At 35.8% G+C, this 27852-nt stretch overlaps 4 protein-coding genes across 5 annotated transcripts; 2 read left to right on the top strand and 2 right to left on the bottom strand.

The window, feature by feature from the left end:
- Positions 1-29: 29 nt before the first annotated feature.
- On the top strand, positions 30-6702 carry LOC107036552 (SRSF protein kinase 3). Of its 2 annotated transcripts, none has more exons than XR_001460788.1 (5): positions 30-846; positions 971-1184; positions 1312-2498; positions 3274-3729; positions 4074-6702. XR_001460788.1 is itself a non-coding variant. In XM_015254587.1 (5 exons), the coding sequence occupies exons 2-5, from the start codon at positions 626-628 to the stop codon at positions 3560-3562; spliced, it is 1911 nt and encodes a 636-aa protein (XP_015110073.1). In that variant the 5' UTR covers positions 30-182; positions 247-625; the 3' UTR covers positions 3563-6702. The 2 variants fall into 2 exon arrangements, 1 of the variants encoding a protein (XP_015110073.1); XM_015254587.1 differs by having other exon boundaries at positions 30-182; positions 247-846; positions 3274-6702.
- A 2116-nt stretch (positions 6703-8818) lies between these two features.
- LOC107036533 (sodium/hydrogen exchanger 8) lies at positions 8819-14206 on the bottom strand. The gene is made up of 3 exons (XM_015254561.2): positions 12008-14206; positions 11258-11595; positions 8819-9432 (listed from the first exon to the last, which is right to left on the bottom strand). Exons 1-3 carry the CDS (start codon positions 13820-13822, stop codon positions 9408-9410), a joined length of 2178 nt encoding a protein of 725 aa, XP_015110047.1. The 5' UTR covers positions 13823-14206; the 3' UTR covers positions 8819-9407.
- LOC107036535 (DNA replication complex GINS protein SLD5) lies at positions 13991-15305 on the top strand. Its single transcript, XM_015254562.2, has one exon. It carries the CDS (start codon positions 14404-14406, stop codon positions 15067-15069), a length of 666 nt encoding a protein of 221 aa, XP_015110048.1. The 5' UTR covers positions 13991-14403; the 3' UTR covers positions 15070-15305.
- A 451-nt stretch (positions 15306-15756) lies between these two features.
- Positions 15757-25905, bottom strand: LOC107036459 (multidrug resistance-associated protein 4). The gene is made up of 8 exons (XM_015254418.1): positions 25730-25905; positions 22847-23089; positions 22559-22763; positions 19311-21297; positions 18375-18605; positions 18008-18238; positions 17591-17892; positions 15757-16681 (listed from the first exon to the last, which is right to left on the bottom strand). Exons 1-8 carry the CDS (start codon positions 25801-25803, stop codon positions 15956-15958), a joined length of 3999 nt encoding a protein of 1332 aa, XP_015109904.1. The 5' UTR covers positions 25804-25905; the 3' UTR covers positions 15757-15955.
- Between the last annotated feature and the right edge of the window lie 1947 nt (positions 25906-27852).

Here is a 27852-nt window from a genome sequence, read left to right as displayed (position 1 = left end):
GTCTAAACCGCGCCGGATGGACCCCACAATCTATAACAACGGTGTAAAAAAAAATCAGTGGCAGAAATAAAACGGGAACAAGTGCCTGAAAGTGGTTGGAAAGGGTATTGTAATCTAAAAAGCGGGATTTTTTTTATTTCATCTCGATACGTGTTTTGTCACTACTTGATTCTGGCCTCAAGGTACAAGAGCCATCTTCGCCATGCGATAGCAATAATAATCACGATTCATATATGAATTTTATAGAGACACTCTGAAAAGAAAAAAAAATCGATTGCTACTATTTTGGATTTGCGATTAAAATCTTTGAAGACTAGACACGAAGAGATATTACCACGAATTTCATTTTCACCTTGATCGAAGTATTCCAAGTTGTCGGCCATACTCAAACAACCGCCGAGCGATGATAAACTCCAAACTGATCGAAACGTCTTTTAACAAAAATGTTTGAATCCTGAATATAATAAAAATAAAAAAAATCCATTGAAATAAAAAAGTTCTTCAGATTATTAAAACAGTATTGAAGTGCAGCATTAAAAAAAATCTTGATTTTGTTGATAATCAATCGTGTCTCGAGGGTGAACACGTAACGGTTTAAAGCGGTCACCGGACACGCAAAAATAATATGAGCACCAAAGCATCGGTAAATCGCCGTGTTTTGGCGATTCAGGCCAAGAAAAAACGTTATAAGCAAACAACTAAAAGAAAAGGAAAAAATCATACTCAGGGTGATAGTGAGAACAGTGGTGCAACATGTTCAAAAACTGCAACACGTCATTCCACACTCGGTGAGGGTGCACAGGAGGGTGATGGACAAAGAACGTTTACCACTGACAATGGAAATAGGTAATTCATCTATTTATAGCGTTAAATAAAATAGCAGTCTTCTCGTTTGATCGCATTTTCGGGAAGAATTTATGTGAAAGATTTTTTTCCTCGTGATTTCAAGAAATTTTCTACAAAATTTTAGGTTGGAACCGAGCCACAGCTCGAGCAATGAGACCATCGAGGATGACGACGAGGTATACACCAGTGAAGAGGAGGAACAAGAAGACAGTAGTGATTACTGCAAAGGGGGATATCACCCTGTTAAAATCGGTGATCTCTTCCTGAACCGTTATCATGTAGCAAGGAAATTGGGCTGGGGTCATTTTTCAACGGTGTGGCTATGTTGGGACCTTCAGGTAATTATTAAAAGAAACATTATTTTCCCTAAATTCATTTATTCATTTTCTTTCTTCATTCTTCAATTTTCTTTTACTGAGAGGAAAATTATCATATTAATGTGCGTCTTATCCTTATCAAAATTAGGATAAACGGTTCGTGGCATTAAAGGTTGTGAAATCAGCATCGCACTTCACAGAGACTGCACTTGATGAAATCAAATTATTGAAAGATGTACGTGATACAGATCCGAATGATCCAAAACGCAACAAAACAGTACAACTTCTGAACGATTTCAAAATAAGTGGTATCAATGGTCTTCACGTCTGTATGGTATTCGAAGTACTTGGACACAATTTGCTTAAATTAATAATAAAATCAAATTACCGTGGTATTCCACGTAATAATGTCAAGAGAATCATAAGACAGGTCCTAGAGGGTTTGGACTATCTCCACAATAAATGTAAAATCATTCACACGGACATTAAACCAGAGAATGTGTTGATTTGCGTTGATGAGGCATATATAAAGAAATTGGCATTCGTTGCAACAGAACTGCATTCACTTGGTCTTAAGCTTCCAGTTTCCCTGATATCAACAGCACCAAAAGAATTTCAAGAGCCAACGCCGAATGCAAAGATGTCCAAAAATAAGAAGAAAAGAATGAAGAAGAAACATAAGAGGCAAAACGAGCTTTTGAAAAAACAGATGGAGCAGATACAGGAAATAGAGGAACAGGCAAAACATGTTCCTAATTCAAATGAAAATGGTGGAGTGAGTGAGACAAATAGTCCTGACCAGGATCCCAATACTGAAAGTATCGAGGAGAACACTGACTCCAAAGAATCACCGGATATTTCAGATCCTGCACCGCCACACGTTAATGGAGTTGATTCACTAGCTGGTAGTGATAAAATGGATAATCAGTCGGCTGAAGATGAGACAAAGAATGAAGATGTCACTCCCTGTGAAGTGGACAAAGCCTCTAGTGAGGGAGTCGCTCTATCTGACCCGGAAATTCATGAAGGATCGAATGAAGAACTGCACTTGGATATACCGGATATGAAACCATCGAAGAAGCCCTCTGTTGCTCCTCTTGATCCTGCACTTGTCGATTGTGAAGTTGAAGTTAAAATTGCTGATCTTGGGAATGCCTGTTGGGTTCATAAAAAATTCACCGAGGATATTCAGACAAGGCAGTACAGATCGCTCGAGGTTTTACTTGGTGCTGGATATAATACATCTGCTGATATCTGGTCGACAGCGTGTATGGCCTTCGAGTTAGCTACTGGAGATTATCTTTTTGAGCCTCATAGCGGTGCTGATTATTCGAGGTACATAATAATTAATTAACTAATAATAATATTCATTCATTTATCTTTTCGTCTTCGAAATTATAGAAAGTTTACTTTTTGTATAAAACAGAATTAGCATAAAAATACTTTTAGACCATTAATGCTAGAAAATTTTCGAATATTTTTAGATATTGTCAAATCCTCTAGAGGGTACATCTGTTATGAAAGGATCCCGTAAGCTCGGGAACTGATGGAGCAGTTTTTAGAAATTGCATACATTGAGAAAAAAGAAAATTCGAATATCTGAAACATATTTACTTGAGACAAGTAATTTTTCTTCAATCGCTCAATTCTTCCACCCACGTGGCCCGAGAAAGGTCTCATGCTTTAAACTATTCTTATACTCAAGTATGATTTTGTCGCAAATGAACTCACTGAAATCGCGTACAAGGATTATCAATCTTTAAGTATTTATTGTTTTCATTATTTTTTATATGCACTTCCAATTTTTCGATATATAATGTATTCATGATGTAACGCGCAACGATAGTGATAAATTCTCATTTATCAAACATTCTGAGATTTAAGCCATTGAAAATAATTTATTTCTCTCAAGTAAATATGATTTACATGTTAGAAAATTTTTCTCAGTGTAGAGAATTGAAGAATCTTTTGGAATATGTTAAAATGAGATATTAAAGTTTGGAAAAGGGTCTGCGACCTTTTACAATTTTCGAGAGCACCCCATGATTTTCCGTAAAAATGGATATCTCAAATTATATAAAGTATGATTCAATAAAAATATTCTTTTCAGGGACGAAGATCATTTGGCTCATATAATTGAACTACTCGGTGAAATTCCTCGTAGAATCGCGCTATCCGGCAAGTATTCGAAGGCATTTTTTACTAAAAAGGGGGAACTCAAACACATCACGGGTTTGAAGCCATGGGGCCTGTACGAAGTACTTACTGAGAAATATGAGTGGTCACCGAGTGAAGCCCGAGAATTTGCCGAGTTTCTAACTCCAATGCTTGAGTTTGATCCAACTACGCGTGCTACTGCTGCCGAGTGCCTCAAGCATCCATGGTTACAGATCAAGTGAATTTCACATGCACCCGTCATCTCCTCCCCACCCTCTTTTTTTATTCCATGTTCTAATTGACACATCATAAACTAAAATCCTTAATTTTCATTGAATCTACATCGACGCTCCTGCAGTGCCCGCCGATATACTCGCGCAATTAATAGCGAGTGTTAAGGAATTACAAGGTTTGGTATCATCAATATAATAAAGAGAAATCACCATCAAATGAATTATCAGAACAAACAATCTGGTATTTGAAAATATTTGGGAAGCGCTCTTATGATTTATGTATGTTTAACATAACTATCATTTGACGGATCTTTAGCACAATTTTAATTTCAATTTAAAGATCAAGTCCTGAAAGGATATAAAACAAACTTGACACTCCAAATAATTTTTTCCTCACACTCGCGCCCCGTCTCATTGTTAATTCGTGTAATTTATTGTAACTTTATTTTTCCCATTTTTTGTTGAACCGTACTGTTATTGATTTCTCCATTCACCATTCTCTTTCCTTGTATGATTGCAGATGACAACTTAAATTAAATTGAAGAGAAGCGTTATCGAGAAGCCAAAAGTTTTTTGAAAAATTTGTCGCGAGAATCGTCCTTTTTGTACGTAAAAAGAAGTCTCATATGAGATCTCAACGAGGAAATCTTTTTTATTAATACTCAGATTAAATGATTAGAATTGGGCCATGCTGCGCGTGCCCACGGAAGATCTGAATAAGATTTCGTTGTAAAATCAAATCTATTTCATTGACACAGTAAAATCATAATTTTGGCGAGTCCTTGAGAAGTTATTTTCTCCCCCAGTGAATCGTTTCGAAGATTTTTTTATAATGCCTCATTCCTTTTCATGTTATAAGTAACAGCTAGAATAAACTTCTCAATTTATTGTACATAAAGTATGAGATCAGAGAAATTCATGCGATTGAGCATTTAATTTCCAGTGATCAGTTGGTTGTTTTCAATACATCATTATACTCTCGCATGGATCTCAATTGATCAAGGACTTATTTGTAGTTTACAAACGATCATTGCAGATCAGAAGTGAATATAATTGTACAATTAATCAAGGAACCGAAAAACTAACCGAATGAAAAAGATTGAAATAATGTTATTACGTAAAAATGTTAATGACACGCTGCGAATTAGTTTAATTAAGTGATTAGGATGAGTAAAAAATTGTAGCTCAATGTCCAGAACGTAATTTTTGTCTCATATCGTATGGAATAGCCATCTAAAAAATCCAATAATACGTGCAAGACATGAAGTAACCCTTTTTTAGCCCAAAAAATGAATTATAGTTGGGGAGAAGGAGATTTGTCACCGATTTTTCAGGCCGAGACAATATGGCTAGAGTGAACTGCAAATGTGTCCAGAATATAAAACAAGTCAATCAATGTTGACATTGCGTGTCTCCACCAAGCTTTTTTTGATGTCATTGACTCGGTAAAAGGAAACAATGCGACCGGTAGGAGTAGTTTTTATTATTGTTAGTTCTAGAATGTGAAGGAAACCTTGGTATTGATTCAATTTCAGAATCACGCAAGGTAGATAAGAGTCGACCAGAAATATTCGGAGACCTGGAGTGCGTGTAAATCAACCAATTGACAGAATTGAATATTGTAGACGAAAAAAAGATATAAAAAATAATACAATAGAATTGGTATTAATCTGCATGCTTAGCTGAAAGCTCATTTTTTCGGCAATTAGTAGCGATATGCCGCAATAACGAAGATAAATGATGGGAAATTATCAAGAAAGAATGAAGCCTCTATTATTATTCCCTCAAGTGAGAAACTCGGTAAAACAGTGAAGAATTAAAGTGATCTCCTCATGGTTTTTTTTTGCCGAATGAAATGAGCGAAAGCACTATGTGAATGGACTACAAAAATATTTACTTGAATGGACTGGAGCATCGGAAAATTGTGAAGATTTATACACGCAGACATGCCCAGACAATATTCAAATAAAAACCAAAACGAAGGAAGCGAAAATTCTAACAAAAAAAAAACATTAATCATTTACTACCAATGTGTATATCTTTTCAGTCTTTCCACATTTTGCAATTGATAACGTTTGCTAAACAACCAATACCGAAGAGTGTTCACTTTTTCTAGGCAATTCAAATACTAACGAATTATCCTGGTTAAAATGTGAAAATCCAGGGAAGTGGGGAAATAAAAATGAAAGGATACAAATTTTTTCGAGCATTATCCAATGCCGAAAAAAACCGTGTGCTCCAGTCACTCAATGTGTGAGGCGATTGTGGAGTAAAAGTGAAGAGCAAAGGTAAACAAAATTTGAAATCTGAAAAATTGTGTAATAAACAAAATGATAAATGCTAGTTGCGAATGAATATGCTGTCTCCTTGTGCGCCCACCCATCTACTATCGGATTTGTGTACCCAGCAATAGGAAAAAAAAGAAAAATAAATAACAACAGATACAAAATCTTCAACAATTTATAAGGGAATAAATTGACAAGATTTCTCAAAACTCAAGGGAAGTTTCGTAACAGTAACTCGAGGGGAGAGGAGTATTGGAACCAAAAGTGCTAACGAAATCGTAGACTCAGAACATCCTTAATCCATTGCAGCACTGCGATCACGAGAGGTATTGGTGTGACGAAAGTGGAGGATCCGTCTGTAATTAGTGCGCCATAAGAGAAGCATGATAGCGCTCTCATACTACTACAAAAAGGGGAAAAGTGGGGAACAGCGACGTGCCACACAATGGGTTAAAGAGCTATTAATCCGTCAGTAGGCGCGCTCGTTCTATTATTATATCTTAAGGTATGATAGAAGCCTCACTCGCACTGCAGAGACGGCTTAGAAGTTGACTAGCGTTGCATGAGAGAAAATCTCATGCGCGCCTAACGACGGCTTAATCAGAAATTAGTTGCAAATGATCGCCTCCTCAAAAATTCACATCTCGCCCCTGATAAAATGTAAAGTCATGAAAATAATGGCATTCGATTGACATAGCATTTAGCACAATGCAGGGGAGAGTGGCACAAAATGAAACAGCGGAGCATAAGGAAATTGGGGCAAAATGAAATTGTCGAAAATACGACTGTTTGACACAATTCAAGCAAAAAAAATTTTTTTTGTCCACTATTTTTTTTATATATTGTTGTTTATTAACTTTTTTTTATTGGGAGTATTGACTATAATAATAATTTTCTATTCAGTAGAATGGAAAATAATTGAAATGTTTTGACGGAAGATTTTGTCAATGGATTAATTGAAAAGAAAATGAAGCAACAAAATCCAAAGTCCAGAGGAAAGCACAGGGGGAGATCCAGATTGGGAAAAAGGAAAATGTGATACTGAATTCCAATCGAATGAAAAAAAAACGTAATCTGCCTAATCTAATCAATTGAATTATAAGACGAATAAAACATTATTATTCTCATCAGTGCTCGCAATAATAAAAAAAGTTAGTAAAGAAAAAAATTGTAGTTACTTGCATTGCGTCAGATATCCGTGTTACGGCTGTTTCATTTAGCCCCAGCCTCCCCTATCTGAAGAAATTTTGTTCCTGTACCACTATTGTGGAGTAAGGAAAACCGGAGATTCCACCATGGCGTAAGGCCTACATCGCTTCGAAAAGCGATGTAAGTGGATGTGAGTCTGAAAATCAGAACAAACACGTGATGAATTCATATTTCCGCTTCTATGTGACATTTAAGGATAAAATTGACCGGAATCGATTGGACAGACAATTACTTCATCTCTTCGTCTTCTCGATTGGCTGTGCTTTATTAATTGATAACTCAAACAAGGCGTCAAAAACGAAAAATTTCCTTGGACATTTGATCTCCAAACAACACCCTCGAGTTACCCTTACATTTCGCATGAGTTTGACCCTGTAGAAGATTCTCATAGAAGATTGAAAAAATCTGAAACTGAAAATGAATTATCAGAAACTTTCACTGTTTTCCTGCATCCTCACGTCATCTCGGGAATTCTTTGTTTTCAAATAGACTATCCGATTAAATCTATTGGTTCATCGGGAAAGTTGGTTGTTCAGTTCTCAACATCCAGTGATAATATACATGAAATAAATAACATTAGTTCATTTGTACAAACTATCCAACTTTATTGTCCACATACATTATATTTTTTCCATTAGGATGGCTCCTATGTAGGATGAATAAAATATTTCAAGTTTTGAATAAGAAATGAACAAAATCGACTCGATCATTTTCTAGTAATACTTCTGTGTAGTGATACCAAATGACGATCTTTCTCAGATAGGCAGGTCACTGATGAGAAAGGGACATTGATCAATTTTGGCGAATTGACGTCGATGACAATCATCCAGAACCAACATTAGAAACACAACTAAATGACTTGTAATCGTCTAATTAGATGCTAAATGACGGTCAATCATTGCTCGGTTGCTTTTAGGGCCATTAAAATTTTTTTTTTCAGTTTTATTTCTATTTCAAAGATACACGAAAAGAGAATGACCCTACTGCATGTTACCACTGGGAACTTATAAACTTTTCTATTACATCATAGAGGGATATTTCAAGTGAAAAAAAAGCCAAAGGCCCGGTGGCTTGGCGCAGTGGGTAAGTTCGTTGCCTCGGCCGAGTAGAATGGTGAGATCTGACCATTTAAAGTCTTGATCATCATCGTAGCATACCCTAACCGGGTCGAAGCGATGTAAAATAACGATTAAAAAAAGCCACGAACCACTGAGGGATACCCTGGTAAAACAGTCCGATTATTTCCGACTGGGTGATAAAAAATGAATCGGCGTTAATGATGTTTCTGTCTTTGCCCGTTAAATTCCGATTGGCTGGTAAATAGAGTTTGGAGTATGAGAAAATTATGGGAATTAATAGGATCAAGGGTATGTGGCCGTTATCGTCCGATTACTTTCCAAAAAAGTGGTTGATAGATCCCATATTGCTCATATAAATATTTAATATTTATTGCTCATTTAAATATTTATATGCGTAATATGCGATCTATCAAACACTTTTTTGGAAAGTAATCAGACAATAGCGGTCACATATCCGTGATCCTATTAATTCTCATAATTTTCTCAAACTCCAAACTCTATCTAGCAGCCAATCGGAATTTAACGGGCAAAGACAGAAACATTCATTTCTTATCATCCAGTCGGAAATAATCGGACTGTTTTACCAGGGTAAAAATGAAGAGAAATTCAATGTGATTATTCGTCATTGCTTAAATTGACGCAAATTGGGAATTTTGGCATCACTACTTTTGAGATATCTGAGGCACAAGTTCCCATTGGGACACTCACTTTTGATTTATTAGACATCATTAGACAGAATTGTTATGATACTACATCCTTCTGTCGCTCTCACACATAAATACATACATCAAGTATGGTTGAAAAACAACTGAAGAAATTATTCTACATAATCGTTCAAATATAAATCTTGGACGGAATAATAGTATATTAACGTATGAATTGAGAAAGGACATGTTTGACAAATATGAGATTTACAGGGCTTGCCTTCGTATCACATCTGTCAAAATGGCATTTACCAACGAATGAATATTATTACATGTTGCTGGGCCCGAAAACGGCATTCCAATTAAGCGGGGTGATTTAACAGGCACAGCGACAGGAACAATATTTTTCTCTCCGGAAAAAAAATGTTTTCGTAAACGAAAATTTTTTCACTATAAATGACTAACTAATACCCTCCGGCCAGCCGTTTGGTACAAAAACCCTGCTAATTTGGCATTAAATTTTCTATTTTTAACATATGAAATATTTTCTACTATAAAATAATGAAATAGCGGAAATAATCATTTTCAGCCTCTCTCCAATAATCCTCCTGCAGTGAGTCGATCTCTAAATCAACTATCAATCGGACAAATCCTCGAAAAGTCTGCAAAATGAATATTCGAGAAAGTTAAATTCAATTAACGATTTCTAACGTAACACTTTTTTTTAGATCCAGTTCACTTAGCATAATCAAGTAGTCACTTTTCACACTCCGTTTGTCGCGCTATGAATGCACAGTTTTTTTTTAATTTGTTGAATAAAATTCATTCACGGAAGTTAAATGTTTAATATTTCATGTTGAAACTTTGTGGTTCTACCGTGTTATGAACTAGAGTAGATCGGGTACTCTTGAGTATTTGAAAACCCGTGTAGAGAACATTGGGGTAAATTGGAAATTGTGGTCTTTTTTAAATGTCAATGTCAGAAATTATTTTAAGGCTCTGGTGAATTATCTTTCGATCATTATCTCGATTGTTTTTTCATCTCCATAATGTACAATATATCACAATTTCCAGTGGATTTTACATCACGCTGGAGTCCCTAAAAATTACGATTGTACAACCAAAAAAAGTAGAAAAAAAAAACATTTTCAAAGAAGTGCGTTTTTAATAAAGATTAAGAAATAAGTCCAATAGAGAGGAAATAGTGAATGGATAATTTATCATTGTTACTAACGATCTGACAGCCATTGATTACTGTGACAAATGATGACCTAACAATCATAATTTTTGGAAATTTCAGGGCTATGTAAAACTGAATAGCAATTGTAGATTATTTCAGATTATCAAAATAAAATAAACAACCAAGATCACGTTTGAAAGATAACCCACGCGTGCCTTAAACAAACAATTATTGATATGGTTTACAACGTTTAACATTTTTATTTTGTTTTTCTTACGTGATTCTCTCACCCGTTGAAAGATTTGAAAAATTCAGTTTAAATATTTTTAAATGTGCGAAAAATCCATTTTTTCAAGTTTTGAGTTTTTGCGAAAATTTTTCGTTTTCAAAGAGATGAGGAAAACAATATTTTTAGTCTCCAATAGATATTTCCGATGGAAATACTTGCTGGAGACTCCCATTTTGAAAACTCAAATTTGTTTTTCCATTTCTTCCGGAAAACACAATTTCGTCAAAATCTTCAAAATCTAAAAGTGGCATTTTGTATGCAATAAAATTGAAAAAAAAATCAACCACAAAATTTCAAGTCGTTTAAATGTTGATTGAACCGTGTGATACCTCAACAAAATAAAAATTCTATTAATTCCAAGTGATATTGAACGTCCATAGGACTTGCTAATAGCTTTGAGCGCGACCAACCGAGTGTTAACAATTGCAAAAGCAAACATCTGCCACCATAGTTAGATTTTGTCACACTGACGACGTATGGGAGATTTTATCTTGTGTAAACTTACACAAACTTCGATTTATTTGGGAAATAAAAATGCGATGAGATGACGAACGTTAGGTTGTCCATGTTCCAATTATCGTCTAGTCCTATTTAATCGATAGATTGACATAACTGGATTGAAAACAATAATTTTACAGTTCCCCGCTAGTTTTGAATAATAAATTGCTTCAATACATCATCTAAGTGACCCTAATTGAAGATAGGAACATAGACAGCCGCAAGTTCACAGACTCCAAAGAAAAGATAATTATTTACCACCACGAAGAAAGTAAAAATAAATAAATAATTCGAAAAAAGCAGGATTTGGGAATGAATCTGCAATGATGATAATCAAGTAAATATTGGTTTTCTCATAGGAAAACATGATGACTAGATAATGATAATTCTGGAATGATGATTTAGCAACATCAGGTAGCAGCACAGTCCTGTTCATTTATAACCAGGAAGCGGAGTTTCAAATTTATAGCAAACACACGATAGACACCCTGAAACACGCAATTAAATACTCAATATAGACCCATGACTTGGACGTCCTTTTTTCTCGGAACTATGGCCACTCTCACTCCTAGTCTCCATTGGTGTACCGACAGCAGTCAAATGCGTTGTTGATGCCGTTGTCGTTTCCTCGTCAGATTCCATCGGGCTTATTCTAATAGCTTGATACCATTGATTCGTTAAATCTGTCATCTGAGATTTGCAGTCTTTCAATTCTTGTTGTGTAAACCGACGAGTGAAGAAAGGAATAAAGAACTTGAGATCCCACCGAGCAAATCCACGAATTCTTGATTGCATGAAGGATACCTCCATTTCTTCTTCAGTGAATTCTGATAAATGTTCGGAATCGATCGTTTGTCCCTAGAATTAATAAAATAACGTTTATCAATGGAGTGTTTAGCATCTAATTCGTCATTAGATGCATCCTGTTTTTGTTTCAGAACTTCAGTAAACGACTGTAGACGCAAAATTTTATTGATCTTTCTGTGATAACATGCTCTACGTGCGCAAAACCCTACTTCACACACATTGCCATAAAAATAGCGTCTGACACTTATGAAAAGAGTGTTTTTTAACCTGCGAGAGGTCAAAGTAGCACTTGCCTTTGGCAAGCGTTGCTACACATCCACGGCCGGTCAAAAAAACACTTTTTCCCACACGCATCGAAATTATTATCTTCCTTCTTCTTAATGAGAATCATAAAAAATAAGATTCTCCTTCTGATGAGTATCATGCGTGAACTGTTAGACGTAAGAACCAGGAATAGACTTACCCATTCCCGAGTTTTACTCAGAGAAATTTCCTTGTCTCTCCGCTTCCTCCTACTGTTCTTCTGCTTCTTTTCCGCCCTTAAAAACTTCAAGAGCGGCATGGTCGATCCTCCAAACACCAAAGTTGTAAACAAAACAATGATGAGTGTTGTAGTAATGATGACATGTCTAGTTTCATCACTGAAATTCAAATGTAGTGATAGTGCATAAGAAATAGCTCCTCTCAGGCCACTAAACCACATAATAAACATCATCTTCTTGGTAATCCGATGTTCCCTGAAGCGATTGACAAGCAGGGCCAGTGGAAAAATGTTGGCTGCTCTACCAATGAGACATAAAATTAGCGACCAGACGACTAGAGCCGGTTCAAATCGATGTCTGAAGCTAAATAATGCCAATCCCAGATATGCGAAAACACAAGTTTCGGCAATAAATGCCAGTGTCCTCATGGTCTGCTGCATCGTAATCTGTGTAACTGTGGATAGATTAAAATGCGTATAATGTGACATGACAATTCCATTGAACAAAATCGCCATAATTCCGGATAAATGTATTCCTTCCGCAAGTGCATAAGGTGCGTAAGTAAATACCAACATTATTCCAAACTCCAACGAAGGATTTTTTCTCAAGTCTACATGTTTCAGTAATAACGCACTTATTAGCGCAAACACAACGCCAATCCCCGCTGAAGCGAAGAACATTAAACAAAATCTATTCAAACCAAGAACAATGGCTTCACCAGTAGTAGCTCCATTATTCGATTCGAGAACAGATGTTGTTAGAACAATAGCAATAGCGTCGTTGAGAATTGATTCTCCAAATACCAGCATGTTCAACACAGGATCAACATCTAAAGCATGGAATATAGCGACTGTTGCTACTGGGTCAACTGCAGAAATTAATGATCCAAATGCGAAACTCTCGACGAAACTCAGTTTATAGGCAACTTGTGCCAGTCCGAGTAGATAAATTCCAGCTCCTACGACGAAGGCTGATATTGCAGTGCCGAAAATAGCAAATACCAGTATACTTCCGATGTTTTGAAAGAAATTACCCTTATGAAGATTATATCCAGATTCAAAGATAATTGGTGGTAATAAAACGAGGAAGAAAGCTGTTGGTGAAAGAACCTCTTCCTTCTTCCAATTTGCAATGTTTTTGTGGGACATCATGTTGATTATCATACCAATCGCCCCACCGAGAAACACAATCACCACAGATTCTGGGAGGTACTGGAAATTTGTTTGTAACATCAGATGAATGAGGAGGATACCCAGAGCGAGGATGCAAAGGACGAAGAAGATGGACATGGAACTGTTGTGCTCCTCCTCTGCTGATCCTTTATCCGGTAATACTGGTTCCACAGGTGTTGCAGTGGTTGTACTGATGTTTGTGCTGTTGGTAGCTTCTGCTGATGGCATGGAAATCGATTCGCTTGGCTTACCTTTTACACTTCTCTCTGTTGTGATGTGAGGAGGCTTTTCTCCTGGCTCGACGTCCGGAGTCGGTTTCGTTTCATTTTCAGATTTTTTTCTAGTTTGAGTCGAGTTTGACGGAGTTTCAGTAACATGCGGACTATTTGATGTCGAGGTTTTTTCTTCCCTTTGGTTGACTGTTTCATTTTTTAAAGTGATTGGACGCACTGACGGTAGTAATGAGACTGTACTACTTAGTATTTTTGTGTTTTGAGTTCCAGATGTTACATTTTGTTCTGCCAATGACACATGGAAAACTGAACTGATCGAGATGAGAAGTAAGAATTTAATAACCCAGGAAAATATTCTGGGCTTTAATAATCGTATTAGTTTTATCTCCATGATGCTTTGACGCACATGTTATCCTATAATTGAGAGCCTAATTTTGACGTGCCTCTATTGTTGATATTAATTTCTTAACCTTCTCCGAACTCTGATTCAGTCGTTGATCACTTTTTTTAATATTATATGTTACGTACTGTCAGATCTCACATTTAATGTGGTGCTTCACTTACTTTCGATGACAAATATGTTCCAGTTTTAATCCGTTCATTGAGTGATTGCGTCATCTTGGTGAAAAAATTGTGATTATGGAGTTGATAACAATTATAGCGAAACAAACACTTGGTTTTACTTATTATGTATGTATCTATATATACGGGAGAGTTATTACACACGATCTCCGTTCCACGAGCCGACCACCAAAACCAGGCAACCAGACGCCATATTTACTCAGCTGATTTCAATCGCATTATGTGAATCCGCCAAATAACCGTCATTCTAACCTGCTCCTTTCCATCACATGTGTGCAAATCAAATCAAATGGTGAAAATTGCAAACATATCTATAAAATATTGCAAAAAATCTTTTACCGTATTTAAATCAGAAAGTCAAGATACAAATTAATAAAATCATATTCAAATATGGAGGAAAGCATGGAAGAACCTGTTGAAGAGCACTCAATAACAGATACCAGCGACGATGGTGAAGAGAGAACTGCCGGTGAAATCCTAATTGACATGGAAAATGCCTGGATGAACGAGAAATTTTCTCCTGAAATTCTTCCACACAAGTCAAACCACGTTGACTGCCTCCTCCACCACATTGCCTACATGGATGAAAATCTGAAGAAGCTGCCGAAAGGTGATTTGAGACTAACAATTCACAAAATGGAGATTGACAGAATTAGATATTTGATTTCTAGTTACTTGAGAATTCGATTGGAGAAAATTGAACGTAACGTCATCGAGATTTTGAAGAGTGATGGACAAAGAGGCGAGTCAATTCGTTATTTAACCGATGGTGAGCTTAAATATGCCAATGAATATGCTGTCAATATGGAGACACTATTCAAGAGTTTGGTCCTTCAGCATGTACCACAGAACTTCCAAGAATTGGAGGTTGATAAATTGTCAATTAAACCCAATATGAATACTCATGTATTTCTTCGGGCGAATAAGACAATTGAAGGTATTATTATTCCTGGAGCTGTCGACGAAGAGGTGGACTTTGTCGAGGGATCTCAACACATCATTCAATACGCTGCTGTTGCTGATTTGGTCAAAGATTGCTCGGTGCAACTAATATAATTACTGTAAAAAGTTTTGAACTAATTATTATCATTATCTTTTCCCTTTTAATCCACAATTTATATTATAAAAAAATATATTTTTTACACAAAATTTTTAGTTTATCTTGAGGACGAGTATCTCAGGTGTCTATTACTAGCAACTTATTTGTTGAGTTAATACCCTGGTAAAACAGTCCGATTATTTCCGACTGGGTGATAAAAAATGAATCGGCGTTAATGATGTTTCTGTCTTTGCCCGTTAAATTCCGATTGGCTGGTAGATAGAGTTTGGAGTTTGAGAAAATTATGAGAATTAATAGGATTAAGGGTATGTGGCCCCTATCGTCCGATTACTTTCCAAAAAAAGTGGTTGATAGATCTCATATTGCTCAAATAAATATTTATATGCGTAATATGAGATCTATCAACCACTTTTTTTGGAAAGTAATCGGACGACAACAGCCACATACCCTTGATCCTATTAATTCTCAAAATTTTCTCAAACTTCAAACTCTACCTACCAGCCAATGGGAATTTAACGGGCAAAGACAGAAACATCATTAACGCCGATTCATTTTTTATCACCCAGTCGGAAATAATCGGACTGTTTTACCAGGGTAGAAATATACTGCTATTTAATTACGACAAATATTGTTTAAATCATTGAGTCCCCTAAAAGTTTAAGCTTAAGTACGGAACGATTCAATTCATGGTATATATAATGCATATTCCTTTCATTGTATTTGAATAAAATAATAATAGTGATGCCTTCGTGTTATTGTCTTTTTAGAGTAATTGCTTAAGTAGTCCAGCCACAAATGTCATGGTTGTGTAGCAAATCAAAAAATTCTTATGAATATGCTTCCCTTTCATTGGATATTCAGTACTTTCCAGAATCATTAAAATTAAGTTTTACAGACACCATTGGGTTGATTCTGCGAAGCATCCTCATCATTAAGTTTAGAATGCTTTTGATTATAAGTTTTTTCAGCTATTCTCTTCAGATTATTACTCATTGAGGCACCAGTCTCATTAGCCATTTTTGTTAAGTATCCATCGTTCTTTTGTAACAATATATGAGGCCTATCAAATTCCACAGCTTGGCCGTGTTCCATTACGAGAATTTTATCACTGTCCATAACGGTATTCAGTCTATGTGCAATTGTTAAAACTGTGCAGTCTCTGAATTTTTCGCGAATTGTTCGCTGGATGAGGGTATCAGTGGCTGGATCAACATTGGCTGTTGCCTCGTCTAGCACGAGAATTTTATTATTTCTGGCAATGGCTCGGGCTAGGCAGAGCAGTTGGCGTTGACCAGCACTGAAATTGGTCCCTCCTTGAGTAACTACATCATCCAGGGATTGACAGCTACTCTTCAGCTCCACTTCTTCCAATGCAGCCCAGAGCGCATCGTCCTTGAACTGGTGGAAGGGATCAAGATTGTCACGGAGTGTAGCTGAAAATAGCATTGGTTCCTGAGGTATGATAGAGATAATACTCCTTAAGTCATGTAGGCCGATGCTTTTGGTATCGATTCTGTCGATGTAAATGATCCCTTCGAGTTTTGCTAGGTTGAAGAGCGCAGAGATGAGCGAAGATTTTCCTGCTCCAGTGCGACCTACAATTCCCACCTAAAATGATAACATCTTTTATTATGAGATGCAATATTACTTCTCCAAACAAATGTTTCTTATTTAGGGGAATTTGTCATATTCATGGAATTCCCAATTTTTGGGAAAGTATATCTTATGTTTTTGTACCTTATATTAATATAAGATACAAAAAAATTTCATTCTTATATAACGAAGAAATTAAAAGATATATTTTCCCACAAATTGAACCCCATCAAATAACGTTTTAATTGAGAGAAATAAATAAAATTGACAAATACTCATCAAGTTTCTTGAATATTTGTGAGAAGGATATGGTTTTAGCTTCATTATTCGTTATGATTCGTGAAATTTACTCATACTAATGATTGATTGTTTTAATAAAATGAATTCAATAATCGCATGGATTTTTCATTGAATCCTCATTTGCCAATCAGCATTTTGAATAAATTTATAGGGTTTTCTACAAGTTTGATTGACAGATGAGGTGAAAATGTGTATGTTTAGGAACATCCAAAAGTTTTGCTACTGAATTGAAAATTTGTAAGAATTGGATTTTTAATTCACAATACTATGTTCGGAAATTTTTCATCTGTGGACTTATTGTCAAAATCGGAATAATGTATGCTCTTTGAAAATGTTCAGCTCTTTTTCAACGTTTTTTTGATTGTACAATCATAATTTTTGGAGACTCCAGGCCATAGCCATGTAAAATTGAATAGCAATTGGACATCATTTCAGATTATCAAAATAAAAAAAAAACAAGACCACGTTCAAAAGATAATCCACCCGGGTCTTAAAGAGACTAAAATTAGTGATCTGATTCTAAAATTAGATAGGTCACCGTTTTTAACCACTTTTGTTATCGAATAAAAATTTGAAAGTTTATATCCACGTCATGCCTTCACGAATGCCAAACATTTAAATTACCTTCATGCCAGGCTCAATAACGATATTCAAATCCTTAAGAACAGGTGGGTCTTGCTCTGAATATCTCAAGTAAACGTGATCAAATTTAATGTGTCCTTGAGTCGGCCAATTTGAGGAAGGTTTTGAATTAATTTCACTCTCAAATGGACCTTCCTTATCCAGCTGGGTGAATTGTAGTACTCGCTCAACTGACGTCATCTGTGCAACCATTTCTGCGGTCTGACGCATTCCATGTTGAAGCATGCCACAAAGAATCAAAATTTGTGATATAGCCAGACCAACATTTCCAGCAAATGTTCCTTCTAAATATGCAATATTTATATTATGATTTATCGCTCTTATATGAGTATGCTGAGTAAAGAAAAATGTAGAGATTCTGATGGAAATAGGAAGAGAGAAGAGTTAACGAAATATTACCGTTCTTTAGAACAATGAAGCTGTAAGTAATAAACGCAACGAAAGCGACGGTGACTGCATCTAGCCAAAGTCCAAAAGCCGTACTTGTTGAGATCAGCAGTGAGTTAGCAGCGGTATGAACGTCCTGATGACAATCGAATTCCTTTTTCAACATTTCCTGTCCCTTAGCGGATCGAATTGTCGCCAGTCCCGCCAATGATGCATTAACGTGCGAATACACCGGACTCTTTGCTAAAATAATCAGACATTATACATTTCACTTATCGTTCAAGGCAACTATGAAATAGGATGGGTGGCATACCATTAAGTTATCCCACGTAAAGCACGAGTAACATAAAAGTTTTGCTTGAAGAGAGTGATTTCTTACTGATGCCTTCCAATCGTTTTATATCCTGCGCAGTTGCCAAGTATAGCGTTCTTATTTTCCAGTAGAAGAAGCCCATTATTATCATTGGAAATATTGTCCACCAATTGATGATGAGAACTTGAGCTAAGATTCCAACCATTACAGCGAATATCTGGATTGCGTCTATTAGGGCCATTGGGAGAAGCTCATCAACACAGCCAATGTCTTTAGCAAATCGGTTGAGAATACGACCTGAGAAATGAAAAATGAATGAGTCGAAGGATTATTTCCAGATTATTCTATGCAATATTTTGTAGAATAGGAAGAGGAAGTAAACTTCTGTATGAAAAAATTTAATAACAAATCGTAGTGCTTTTAAAAAAAAACTCTATTTGATTTCCCTTAGAGTTGTATACAAATTCTACACAAGTTCTATTGATATTCTTTTTTAAATAGTTATATAATAGAAAAAAGTCGATAGATTTTCATTTTTTGGCAGGAATTATTTCGGTAAGATTTTTTCTAAAGAACAATTTGGTTTTTAATTTTGCTCCTTTTTACAAAATCCAAGAAAATAAAGACAAAAAATTCATGTCCAAGAATTCTTGTAGAAAAACGGTTTCAAGAGAATAATTTATCATATTGAAAAACCAAAATCAAAAAATTATTCTTTGTCTATCGGATAAATGATACATAATTTCCAATAAATGCAGCGCAAAAACTAATGGAATTTTTAAATAGAAAGATTTCCAATAGAAATCTTCAGTAGAATCTTTATAAAACTCCAATAGAAATTCCGTAGTATGTCTCAGAGAAAGCTCTAGGTTTTTCAATTAAATTTTTCAACTCGTCTATTGAACATTTGCAATCATCTCCTCTCAACATTTTCCTATGGTATTACAGAGAGGAAAACAATATTTGGGAGACATATAATCATAAAAGGTTGAAAATATTTACCTGAGGGATTAGTATTGAAGAATCTCATTGGAGCCTTGAGCAAGCACGAGAACATAAGGTTGTGGAGGTTTTTACTCGCATTCATACAAATTTTGTAGAACATTACGTTTCTCGCTGTGGTAAAGATGACACATCCAGCTATGAAGACCCCATAGATCCAAAGCGCTGTATCTCTGTCATAATAATGCTCGGGGTATTCAGGAAATGTTGAGTTTGCTATTACATCGGATGGAATTTCCCAATTACTCATATTATACCTTGCACCTAGTGTACCATTAACCATACTAAATCCATCTTTTCCATCAATCTTTGAGGAATAATTCATCAAAGTACTTTTCAATTCCTCCTGATTGGTCCAATAAGCGACCCAGTAATCAGAGCCGCTGCTTCCTAACTGCCCCAAAATCATGAGCAAAAAGAAGACACAGAGAACAAAATAACTGCCACCAGCTCTGAAATACTGCCAGAACAATGAAGACGATACCTCCCCGTTAGCCATCAACTCTTCAGTCTCCTCAGGCTCCTTTTCAGGTTCATCGTTTCCACCTGAGAAGTAAGACAGTTCCGACACTGGACTCAACTCTCCATCGCCCACTTGTTTTTCCTCTTCTTCATTGGATTCAGGATCATCCAACAGTTTGAAGTCATTTTGTTGAAAATCTTGGTAACTCCCCTGTTTTTCAATTACTCCATTGTTCAGCAGAATAATAGCATCAACATCCTTGAGAAACTGCACCTGATGAGTAACTAAAATTCTTGTTTTATTGGCTAAATATTCCTTGAAGCATCCCTCGAACAAACTTCTACCCACATGTGTATCAACAGCTGACAAGGGATCATCAAAAAGATAGATATCAGCCTTTCGATAAACCGCTCGAGCGAGATTGATTCGTGCACGTTGTCCACCACTGAGGGATGTACCACGCTCTCCAACAAGCGTTTTATCACCTTGCGGTAATTGGACAAAGTCCTTAAGCAAGGAGCAAGCACGCACCACTTGACGATATCTCAATTCATCATAGGGCTGGCCAAAGACTATATTATTTCTCACACTTCCGGCAAATAACCAGGGCTCCTGACTGGCATAGGACACTGATCCCCCGACTGAAACATGGCCATGACTCGCATGTAGTTCGCCGAGAATTAATTGCAATAAAGAACTTTTGCCGGAGCCAACTGGGCCGACTACTGCAGTCAGTGTCCCGCACGTCACTGTTACATTTATATTGTGGAGTGTGTTAACAATTGAATCTTCGTTCCAAGAGGCGGTGACCTCTTTCATCTTTATTGACGTTGTTTCAATTGGTGATGTTTCGATTGCAAGTGGATGATTCTCTTCGAGTAGTAAGAAATTTTGAAGACGTTTAATCGTAACAGCAGCCTCAGATGCAAATGTTATAGCTAATGGGAAGTAAATTGCCATTGTACACTGCAAGCGGTTGTAATACTGCGCCATTGAGAAGACTTTATCAGCTGATATTGTGTTTCCGAGAAGGACGTATGCCATCACTGTGAAGTAGAGGGTCGTACGCTCAGTGAAAACAAATGTTGCTCGGTTGAAGCCTCGTAGATAAGATATCACAGTCAGAACGTCAATTTCTTTTTTTCTAGCAAATGACACGAGTTCTTGAAAAGGTTTCTCCCATGTGTACATTTTTATCACTTGGATACCAGTGATTATTTCACTCATTAAGCGCACGCGTTCGTCAGTGCGGACTGCTATCTTTCCCCGCAGTTTCAGTGTTAATCTGCTCAAATAGCCTTGAAGGGGTATTGTTTGGATGGTAATGAGGAAAATACCAGCTAAAGTCGCTATTTGAACATTTTGCCAGATCAAATATGCTATTGCTGCCCCTTGAATTGGCATTATCCAGATGTAATGGAGGAATGCGAATACTGAGTCAAATCTCCCCACGTCGTTTGACAGAAGATTAATTATTTGACCTCCAGCTGTTTTATTTGCTGAGTATCGGGAGAGTCTAAGAATCTGAAAAAATAGGGCATGATAATTTTTCTACTTAATTTCTAAAAAAAATTTCATTGATACGGTGATGGAGATGAAAACGTCACAAACGATTCTGCACTCAAGTGTTGAAATGATGAAAGTCAAATGATATGCAAATTATTTTAGGAATATCTCAGAAACCAGGAGGTTTATCGAGATTTTTTTCTTTTTAGAAAATTTAATTGACTCTGAAAAACACAGAGTCATTTTTCTCCACATAGAAGGTAAAAAATTTCTAGATAACTGAATTTCAGAACTCTGTCGTACTGAAATCTAGAGAGCAAAAAATCCCTTTAAGGGGCTTTAAGGGAATTTTTCACTTATTTTAAGAGAAGTTCCCCTGAAATCTAGTATATAATTGGACTTGAGTTGTGGCACATTTCTTCTTATTCCAAGAAAATCCTGGTGTTGGAATTCAGAAAATTTAGATATTTAGAATAAGATCCTTGACATTCTTCATCCAATGATTTTTCCTGTTTTACTGAATAAATTAATCCCCTTATATTCGAACTATTTTTTCAAATATGGACCTTAGCTTAACAAATTGATGTTAAATTAACGTCCAAATATTTCAGAATTTTATGCGGTTTGAATGTTCTTAATTTAAAAACTTTCCTCACTTGAAATGAGTAGATTTTTTATAGTGAATTTTACAGCTACTCCTATGTATATTCCTATGACAATTAAGTGACTAGTCTTATTCTCAATATTATTATGCTTCCGAAAACGAAATTTGTTATTTTCTCTACGTAAAACTTACTAGTTTCAGCGCAATAATCTGTAACATTATTTACCTAATAATAGATTTATGTTTTTTGTCAACTTATTGGTGAATATTTTAATAGATGAGATGATTTTTCGAATACACCTATTTCAATTGCCCTGTAGCAATTCAAAGCTAGAATTAATGTTCTTCGTTTTGCAACGACTTTGGACCATTTAAGTAGTATTGACTTTTCGTTAGAATTTAGTTATTTAGCCTATACAGCTGGTGTATACTGGAGTCAATTATCATTTTTAAGATAAAATAATTTGTCAGTTAAACTCTCAAGGAATTCTCATATTCCAATCTAATCTCGATGTATTTCCATTTTTTTCTACCGGGCTCAGCACTTACTGTAATTTGTCTGTTAGTTAGTTTGTACCGTGTCCCTCATTTCCGTCGTTACTTCAATCGTTGTCATATGCCCTTTTGTTATATCTAATTTCTAAACTAAATACATTTGAATTAATTTTAGAATACCTTTCTGTAAACTAACGACGAAGCTGCAATTCGTAGTCGCATTCCCATTTCCAATTGTCCCATGTTCACGTGATGATCAATAAGTGCGATTAGAATAGCCATTATTATGACACCTGAGGCATACATGTATGCCTCGGTTGTTGTGATGGGTGAAAACCGAGCGAAGTGGCTGATAAGGAGACCAAGTACGTAAGGTTGTAAGACCCTGATCATAAAACAGTAAAACGACATTCAGTCTCATCTTTAATCAGTTGTCGGGGTATTATTTGCATGCGGCGCATGTTTTACCTCAAAGAAGTACATAAAAATGTCCATGCACCATAATAGATATACGACCACAAAAACGTTTTCCTTATGGCGGTGAATAACTTCGGATTTCTCTCTTCTTTACGCGCGCGGTCTAACTCTTTTTTCCAGTTCTTCTCTAAAGCATCACCGAGGGGCTCACTGAGATCGGGTTGTAGAATATTATGTAAATCTTTTACCTTCAGATTGTTATTTTTTCCATACGTAAATAATGGCTTCAGCCACCTGAAAAAATTGAAGTATCTTTTGCATTCGTAATCTAAGGTGTAGTATATAGGGGAGGTAGGGGCAAAGCGGACCCTCTAAGCGAATCGTTTAGTTTTTTAAATTCTAATGAGTCAATGCACTTCACGTGGAGATCATAATCTCATTAGAATTGCAATTAAGATCTGTCATTAAATTAAAAAAAAAATTAATGTTGGGGCAAAGTGGACCCTCTGTTTTTTAAAAATTATTTTAATTTTCCGTTTGTCAGGAGTCATTGTCATGTTGTTCTACCGATTGGATAGAATGTAATCGCTGTTGATCCAAAACTCACATTTCTTGTTCACAATTAGATCCGCAGGAGCTCACACAAATTTATACTTGTCCTCATTGCATATTTTTTTAGTCAAGGTAGTAAATTTGCAGTCTTCGAGGTATTGAATTTTTTATCATAAGACCTAAAATCCTATCAAGTTTAGAGTTTCGATCTCAAATATTCTTTTAATCATTGTGTAACAACCATTTAATAAAACAACAATCAGGGGTCAGCGTGCCTGTGAGAATAAGCATGTCATTGAATCATGTGTTAATGTTTGTTTCGTCATCAATACATTGATAGCGGGTTTGTAAATGGTTTCAGCAGGATATAATTTTTGTTCTCCCATATATGCTCTCCCATTGCTACCATTTGTTAACTTCTCACCCTCTTTCAAATCCTGTCCAAAAATCTAAATGAGGGAAAAACCTGATGACAATAATGATGCATAAAGAAAAATTCGAAATATACTACGCACCTGGTCTCTGTCACAGACATATAACCACGGCCATCTTCTATGATGGTAGCAAAAAAGAAATGTTTTCCAATGTTACATGACCTTTCATGTCATCCTCATATGAGAATTCGTGATGAAATAACGTTACATCCAGTAAGAAAAAAGAAATTTGATAAATTGTTCGATTGTTGTTTTTACGATTTGTTCCCTTCCCACCCCCCAACCCCCTGTATTGCATTCACCGAGGGCCAAAAAAAATCTCACTTGAGGCAAAAAGCTTGAACAGGTGCAGTCGTATCTTGCGAGAGTCCCGCTCGGACAATGAATCTGCGAGAATTGGAGATTCCCCCACCGGGAATCGAACCCGAATCGTCCGCGTGCCAACCCCGCACTCTAACCACACAGCCATCCCGTCGGTTCATTTTTTTGCAAGTATTATGTTTTCATATTTTTCAAGGGTTTTGTTTCAAATATGAGCAGATCCACGCCAAATCAGCAAGCCAAAAAGGTCGATGCTGGGGATTTTTGTCTTAAATTTTTTCTGAAAAAATGACGATTAGACAAAAATTGGGAAAGAAAAAAAATTGAAAAATATTGATAATTGATGGAGTTATAATTTTTTGAAAATTGAGGCGATTATCGCCCCAGCATCGACTTTTTTGGCCTATTGATTTGGCGTGGATCTGCCGATATACTGCTAAGTCAATTGATTTTTAGAATAAATAAACACTATTTTATATAATTCGCCATAAAGTGACGTGATTGGTGAGACTGAGATTGGCAGACCTTACCAGACACACTCATTAAAAACTCCGTTTTTCAACTAATTGCATGAAGTATTCGCGAAAAGGTAGATAAATGGTGTAATTCTTTTTTGCCAATGAAAATTATCTATGAAAGACAACACGCAGGAAAGATGTGGAATGGCTTAAATAAAACAATGAAAAAAATACAAGATTCGTCAAAAATTCTCATAACATTTCAATCAATAACAGTACTATATACTTTAACAAGAAAAACGAAAAAAAGTAGTAGAGAATCCATTCAGAAGCATATTTTCAAATTATTAGCAATAATAACAATATTCGTTGTGTTATCTATTAGGAATATAATATTTGGTCTGATTTATCCTCTTCTGTTCCAAATAAGAATACGTTAAGTGTAACCATGCTTATAATAAAAACACTTGAATTATTCAAGGCTTGATAATTCGAGGCACATATTGAAACATTGTACGAGTTTTAGATAGTAAAAAATTATCATCGACAATTTTTTCCATTAATTTTTTTTAGCATCCCTACATTGAATTTTTTTTTCAGCATTTAGTCATGAATACTTCTATAAGAAAATACAGTAATTCAATACAAAATAAATGAGAAGAGATTTTTAAAAATTTGTTTAGTAATTGAAAAATATTCATTATGTGAAATAAAATGATACCTCCAACAGAATAAGAATAATAAAAATTATGAAACGTTTATGAATTGATTGATTTGAAATCGCAATATAACTGAGACACTTAACAAGTTGATGACCAAGCCATTTCATCATGTGTATCACTTGTGGCGATTTTTGGATCATATTTTTAATTGTGCTGACACTGTTTTCTGGCGTCAATTGCCCTATCAATTGGAATGGATTGATTGAAATGAAACGAGTCATGACTGGTATACATCCAAAGAATAACAAAGAAAATCCACCTGACATTGAATAGTAATGATACCCTGCATTTTCAGTAAATCATATCCTTGGTTACAATAGCGAAAACTGTTCCAGGAACAGCTGGTTATAACTATATCCTCTTTCAATGTTACGAGCGCCGCAATGGTTATGAAGATGAGTCCGAGATATTTCATTCGGCTGATGTATATTTAAAGCATAAACTTACCAAAAAACTAATTTGCTGAGGGGATTTGCCGTTTTTCGTGGATTTGGATTATCATATTTTGTACTGTTGTCCATTTTGATATTTCACACAGCGAAACAGAATAACCAAAATTGTAGTAGTTGAGAGGACGACAAGAAATGACGTCCAGTCCCGAAGGGATAACAGCAGCCCACGATGGCGCGCGCCACACTGACCACAGAGGCCAAGAGAGCATTGCTCAATAGTATAGTCTACTATGCGGAAGTGTGAATCAGTGTAAATATCGCGCTTTGACAGAAGTCGTGTTGTTTCTTATCATTTGTAAAGTATTATGAAATTCGGAGCTAATTAAAGGTCAACAAGCAATATTCATTACTATTTCCTGCTTAACGGCTCCTCCTGTTTTGGACGAGGGTCCACAGCAGTCCACATTCTTACGGGATTGGTCTGACAAACAATCATTCATAATATAAAAATCTTACACGAGCAAGAAAACGCTCACTTGTGAGTCTTCACGTGTCTTCGGATTTAAGGAGACTATGATTTTGAAATTTTCATCACTGCACTTCACTTATGTGTTCACAACGGTTTTCTTCGCGTGGTCTTTTTCTAACTTATCCAAGTGTATTTCTTTCCAAGGATTTTCTGTTTTAACTTTCGACATGTTATTACCGGTAAGTCGGTTCAATTCTATCCGATAAACGGCATATGACCGTTACTTTCTGCGCTGTGTTTTTTTTGCTTCCGAATGGAAGCCTTGTATTTTTGATGGTTTTCATAAAGAAAACAAAAAAAAAAAAGTTTAAAATGTTGAAAATGTTTATAGGGTCATGTCTGTATATGTATGTATGTGACAACTTGGGTTTTTGGTGATTAATTTTTAGAAAACATACAGGGGTTCGAGCATATCCGGCAGAAGGCATGTGACCGGTCCTTTTTGCGTTATTAATTTTTTTGCTTCCGAATGGAAGCTATGTAATTGGGATTTTTTTTCAATTTCCTAATTTTGGGTGGAAATGCCTAGAGATGTCATGAAGCATCAAGAAATTGTGTTTAAAAAATCTCTGTATGTATGTGTGTGCACATTTGTGTTCGTTTGCCCAGAACTGGCCCCATAATTCGAGACTACTATGAGTTTTAAAAGTCATGGGATATTGGAGTGAGGTTTCTCATGCATTGAAGATCGATTATAATGTCTAAAAACGAATAATTAGTGCAAAAAAATTGATTGTTCAATTGTTTATTTGCTCCGCAGACGCTTATAATTTTGTATAAGTCTATTTCATTAAAAGGTTGAATATCTTCCTGTAGACACCGTATAACATGTGGTTACGGTTGTATGTCTTTCATAAGAATAGCGAATTGTTACGATGAATCCATTCAGAAACTTACTACCAATGGAGTTGGTAGAAAAGAAAAAGACTAATAACACAAAAATAAAGGTCATATCCCTTCTGACGGATAGGCACGAACCCCTGCTTGTTTTACGTTGATATAATTTCTATTTACCACTTTCTACTGAAAAAAAGCGTGAAATCTGCGAACAACTAATAGAATTTCCAAGCGAATGTGCTATTTCTTTCTCTACAAAATTTTATCGTGCGTCTATTGAAGTGGCTATTGAAGGGAAGTCCAATATTGAAAAAAAATATGGGTCAAGTTCATTTCCATGTATTACTTTATTTCGAGTGTTATTGCTAAACTTTCCTCGGCACTTCACACAGTTGATGACGGAGTGGATTTGCTATTTTTCTTCGATTGAGTTACCTACTTCAAGATACCTTTTGGACGGACATTAGTCAGCTTTTTTGGTATCAGATATCTTTCGCAAGGTTTGCTACTTGGGATGGTGATTTCCTCTGTGAGTAGAAAAGTAGTCATCTTACAAATTTCACAAATGGACAAAAGGTCAGATGTGTAGGGCATGCAATTGATAATTGAAAAAGAATTAATAATTTCAAAGTTATTTCAAAGAGTAAAACAGGAAATTCAAAGCTACTTTATATTTCAAACTTCAATGTAAAATTTAATAGAGTCGAAGTTTGTTTGTTAATATCTTTCCCAACTCTAATTTTTCTTTATAAAACGATACCGATACGATTCTGTTGGAAAATGTCTTTTAAAAATTTTCTTTATTTTTGGAT

The sequence above is a fragment of the Diachasma alloeum genome, unplaced genomic scaffold (assembly GCF_001412515.2).
Source record: "Diachasma alloeum isolate Michigan unplaced genomic scaffold, Dall2.0 Dall_scaffold_00209, whole genome shotgun sequence".
In the NCBI taxonomy this organism is placed as follows: Eukaryota; Metazoa; Arthropoda; class Insecta; order Hymenoptera; family Braconidae; genus Diachasma; species Diachasma alloeum.
Note: the sequence above shows the minus strand (reverse complement) of the source record. Positions and strands in the feature narration are given on the sequence as shown.

What these genes read in the sequence shown, in the direction of transcription:
- LOC107036535 (XM_015254562.2), top strand. Translation starts at nt 14,404, where the DNA reads ATGGAGGAAAGCATGGAAGAACCTGTTGAAGAGCACTCAATAACAGAT.
- LOC107036459 (XM_015254418.1), bottom strand. Translation starts at nt 25,803, where the DNA reads ATGGACAACAGTACAAAATATGATAATCCAAATCCACGAAAAACGGCA. An exon ending in CTTCAATACTAATCCCTCAG is followed by an intron (nt 18,606 to 19,310) that starts GTAAATATTTTC and finishes TTCATTTCTCAG; the next exon opens with GTCGTATTCTCAACCGATTT. An exon ending in TTATTGAGCCTGGCATGAAG is followed by an intron (nt 16,682 to 17,590) that starts GTAATTTAAATG and finishes TTATCATTTTAG; the next exon opens with GTGGGAATTGTAGGTCGCAC.
- LOC107036552 (XM_015254587.1), top strand. Translation starts at nt 626, where the DNA reads ATGAGCACCAAAGCATCGGTAAATCGCCGTGTTTTGGCGATTCAGGCC. An exon ending in ACCACTGACAATGGAAATAG is followed by an intron (nt 847 to 970) that starts GTAATTCATCTA and finishes ACAAAATTTTAG; the next exon opens with GTTGGAACCGAGCCACAGCT. An exon ending in GGCTATGTTGGGACCTTCAG is followed by an intron (nt 1,185 to 1,311) that starts GTAATTATTAAA and finishes TATCAAAATTAG; the next exon opens with GATAAACGGTTCGTGGCATT.
- LOC107036533 (XM_015254561.2), bottom strand. Translation starts at nt 13,822, where the DNA reads ATGGAGATAAAACTAATACGATTATTAAAGCCCAGAATATTTTCCTGG. An exon ending in TGAGTAAAACTCGGGAATGG is followed by an intron (nt 11,596 to 12,007) that starts GTAAGTCTATTC and finishes TATTAATTCTAG; the next exon opens with GGACAAACGATCGATTCCGA. An exon ending in AAAGGACGTCCAAGTCATGG is followed by an intron (nt 9,433 to 11,257) that starts GTCTATATTGAG and finishes TTCATTTTGCAG; the next exon opens with ACTTTTCGAGGATTTGTCCG.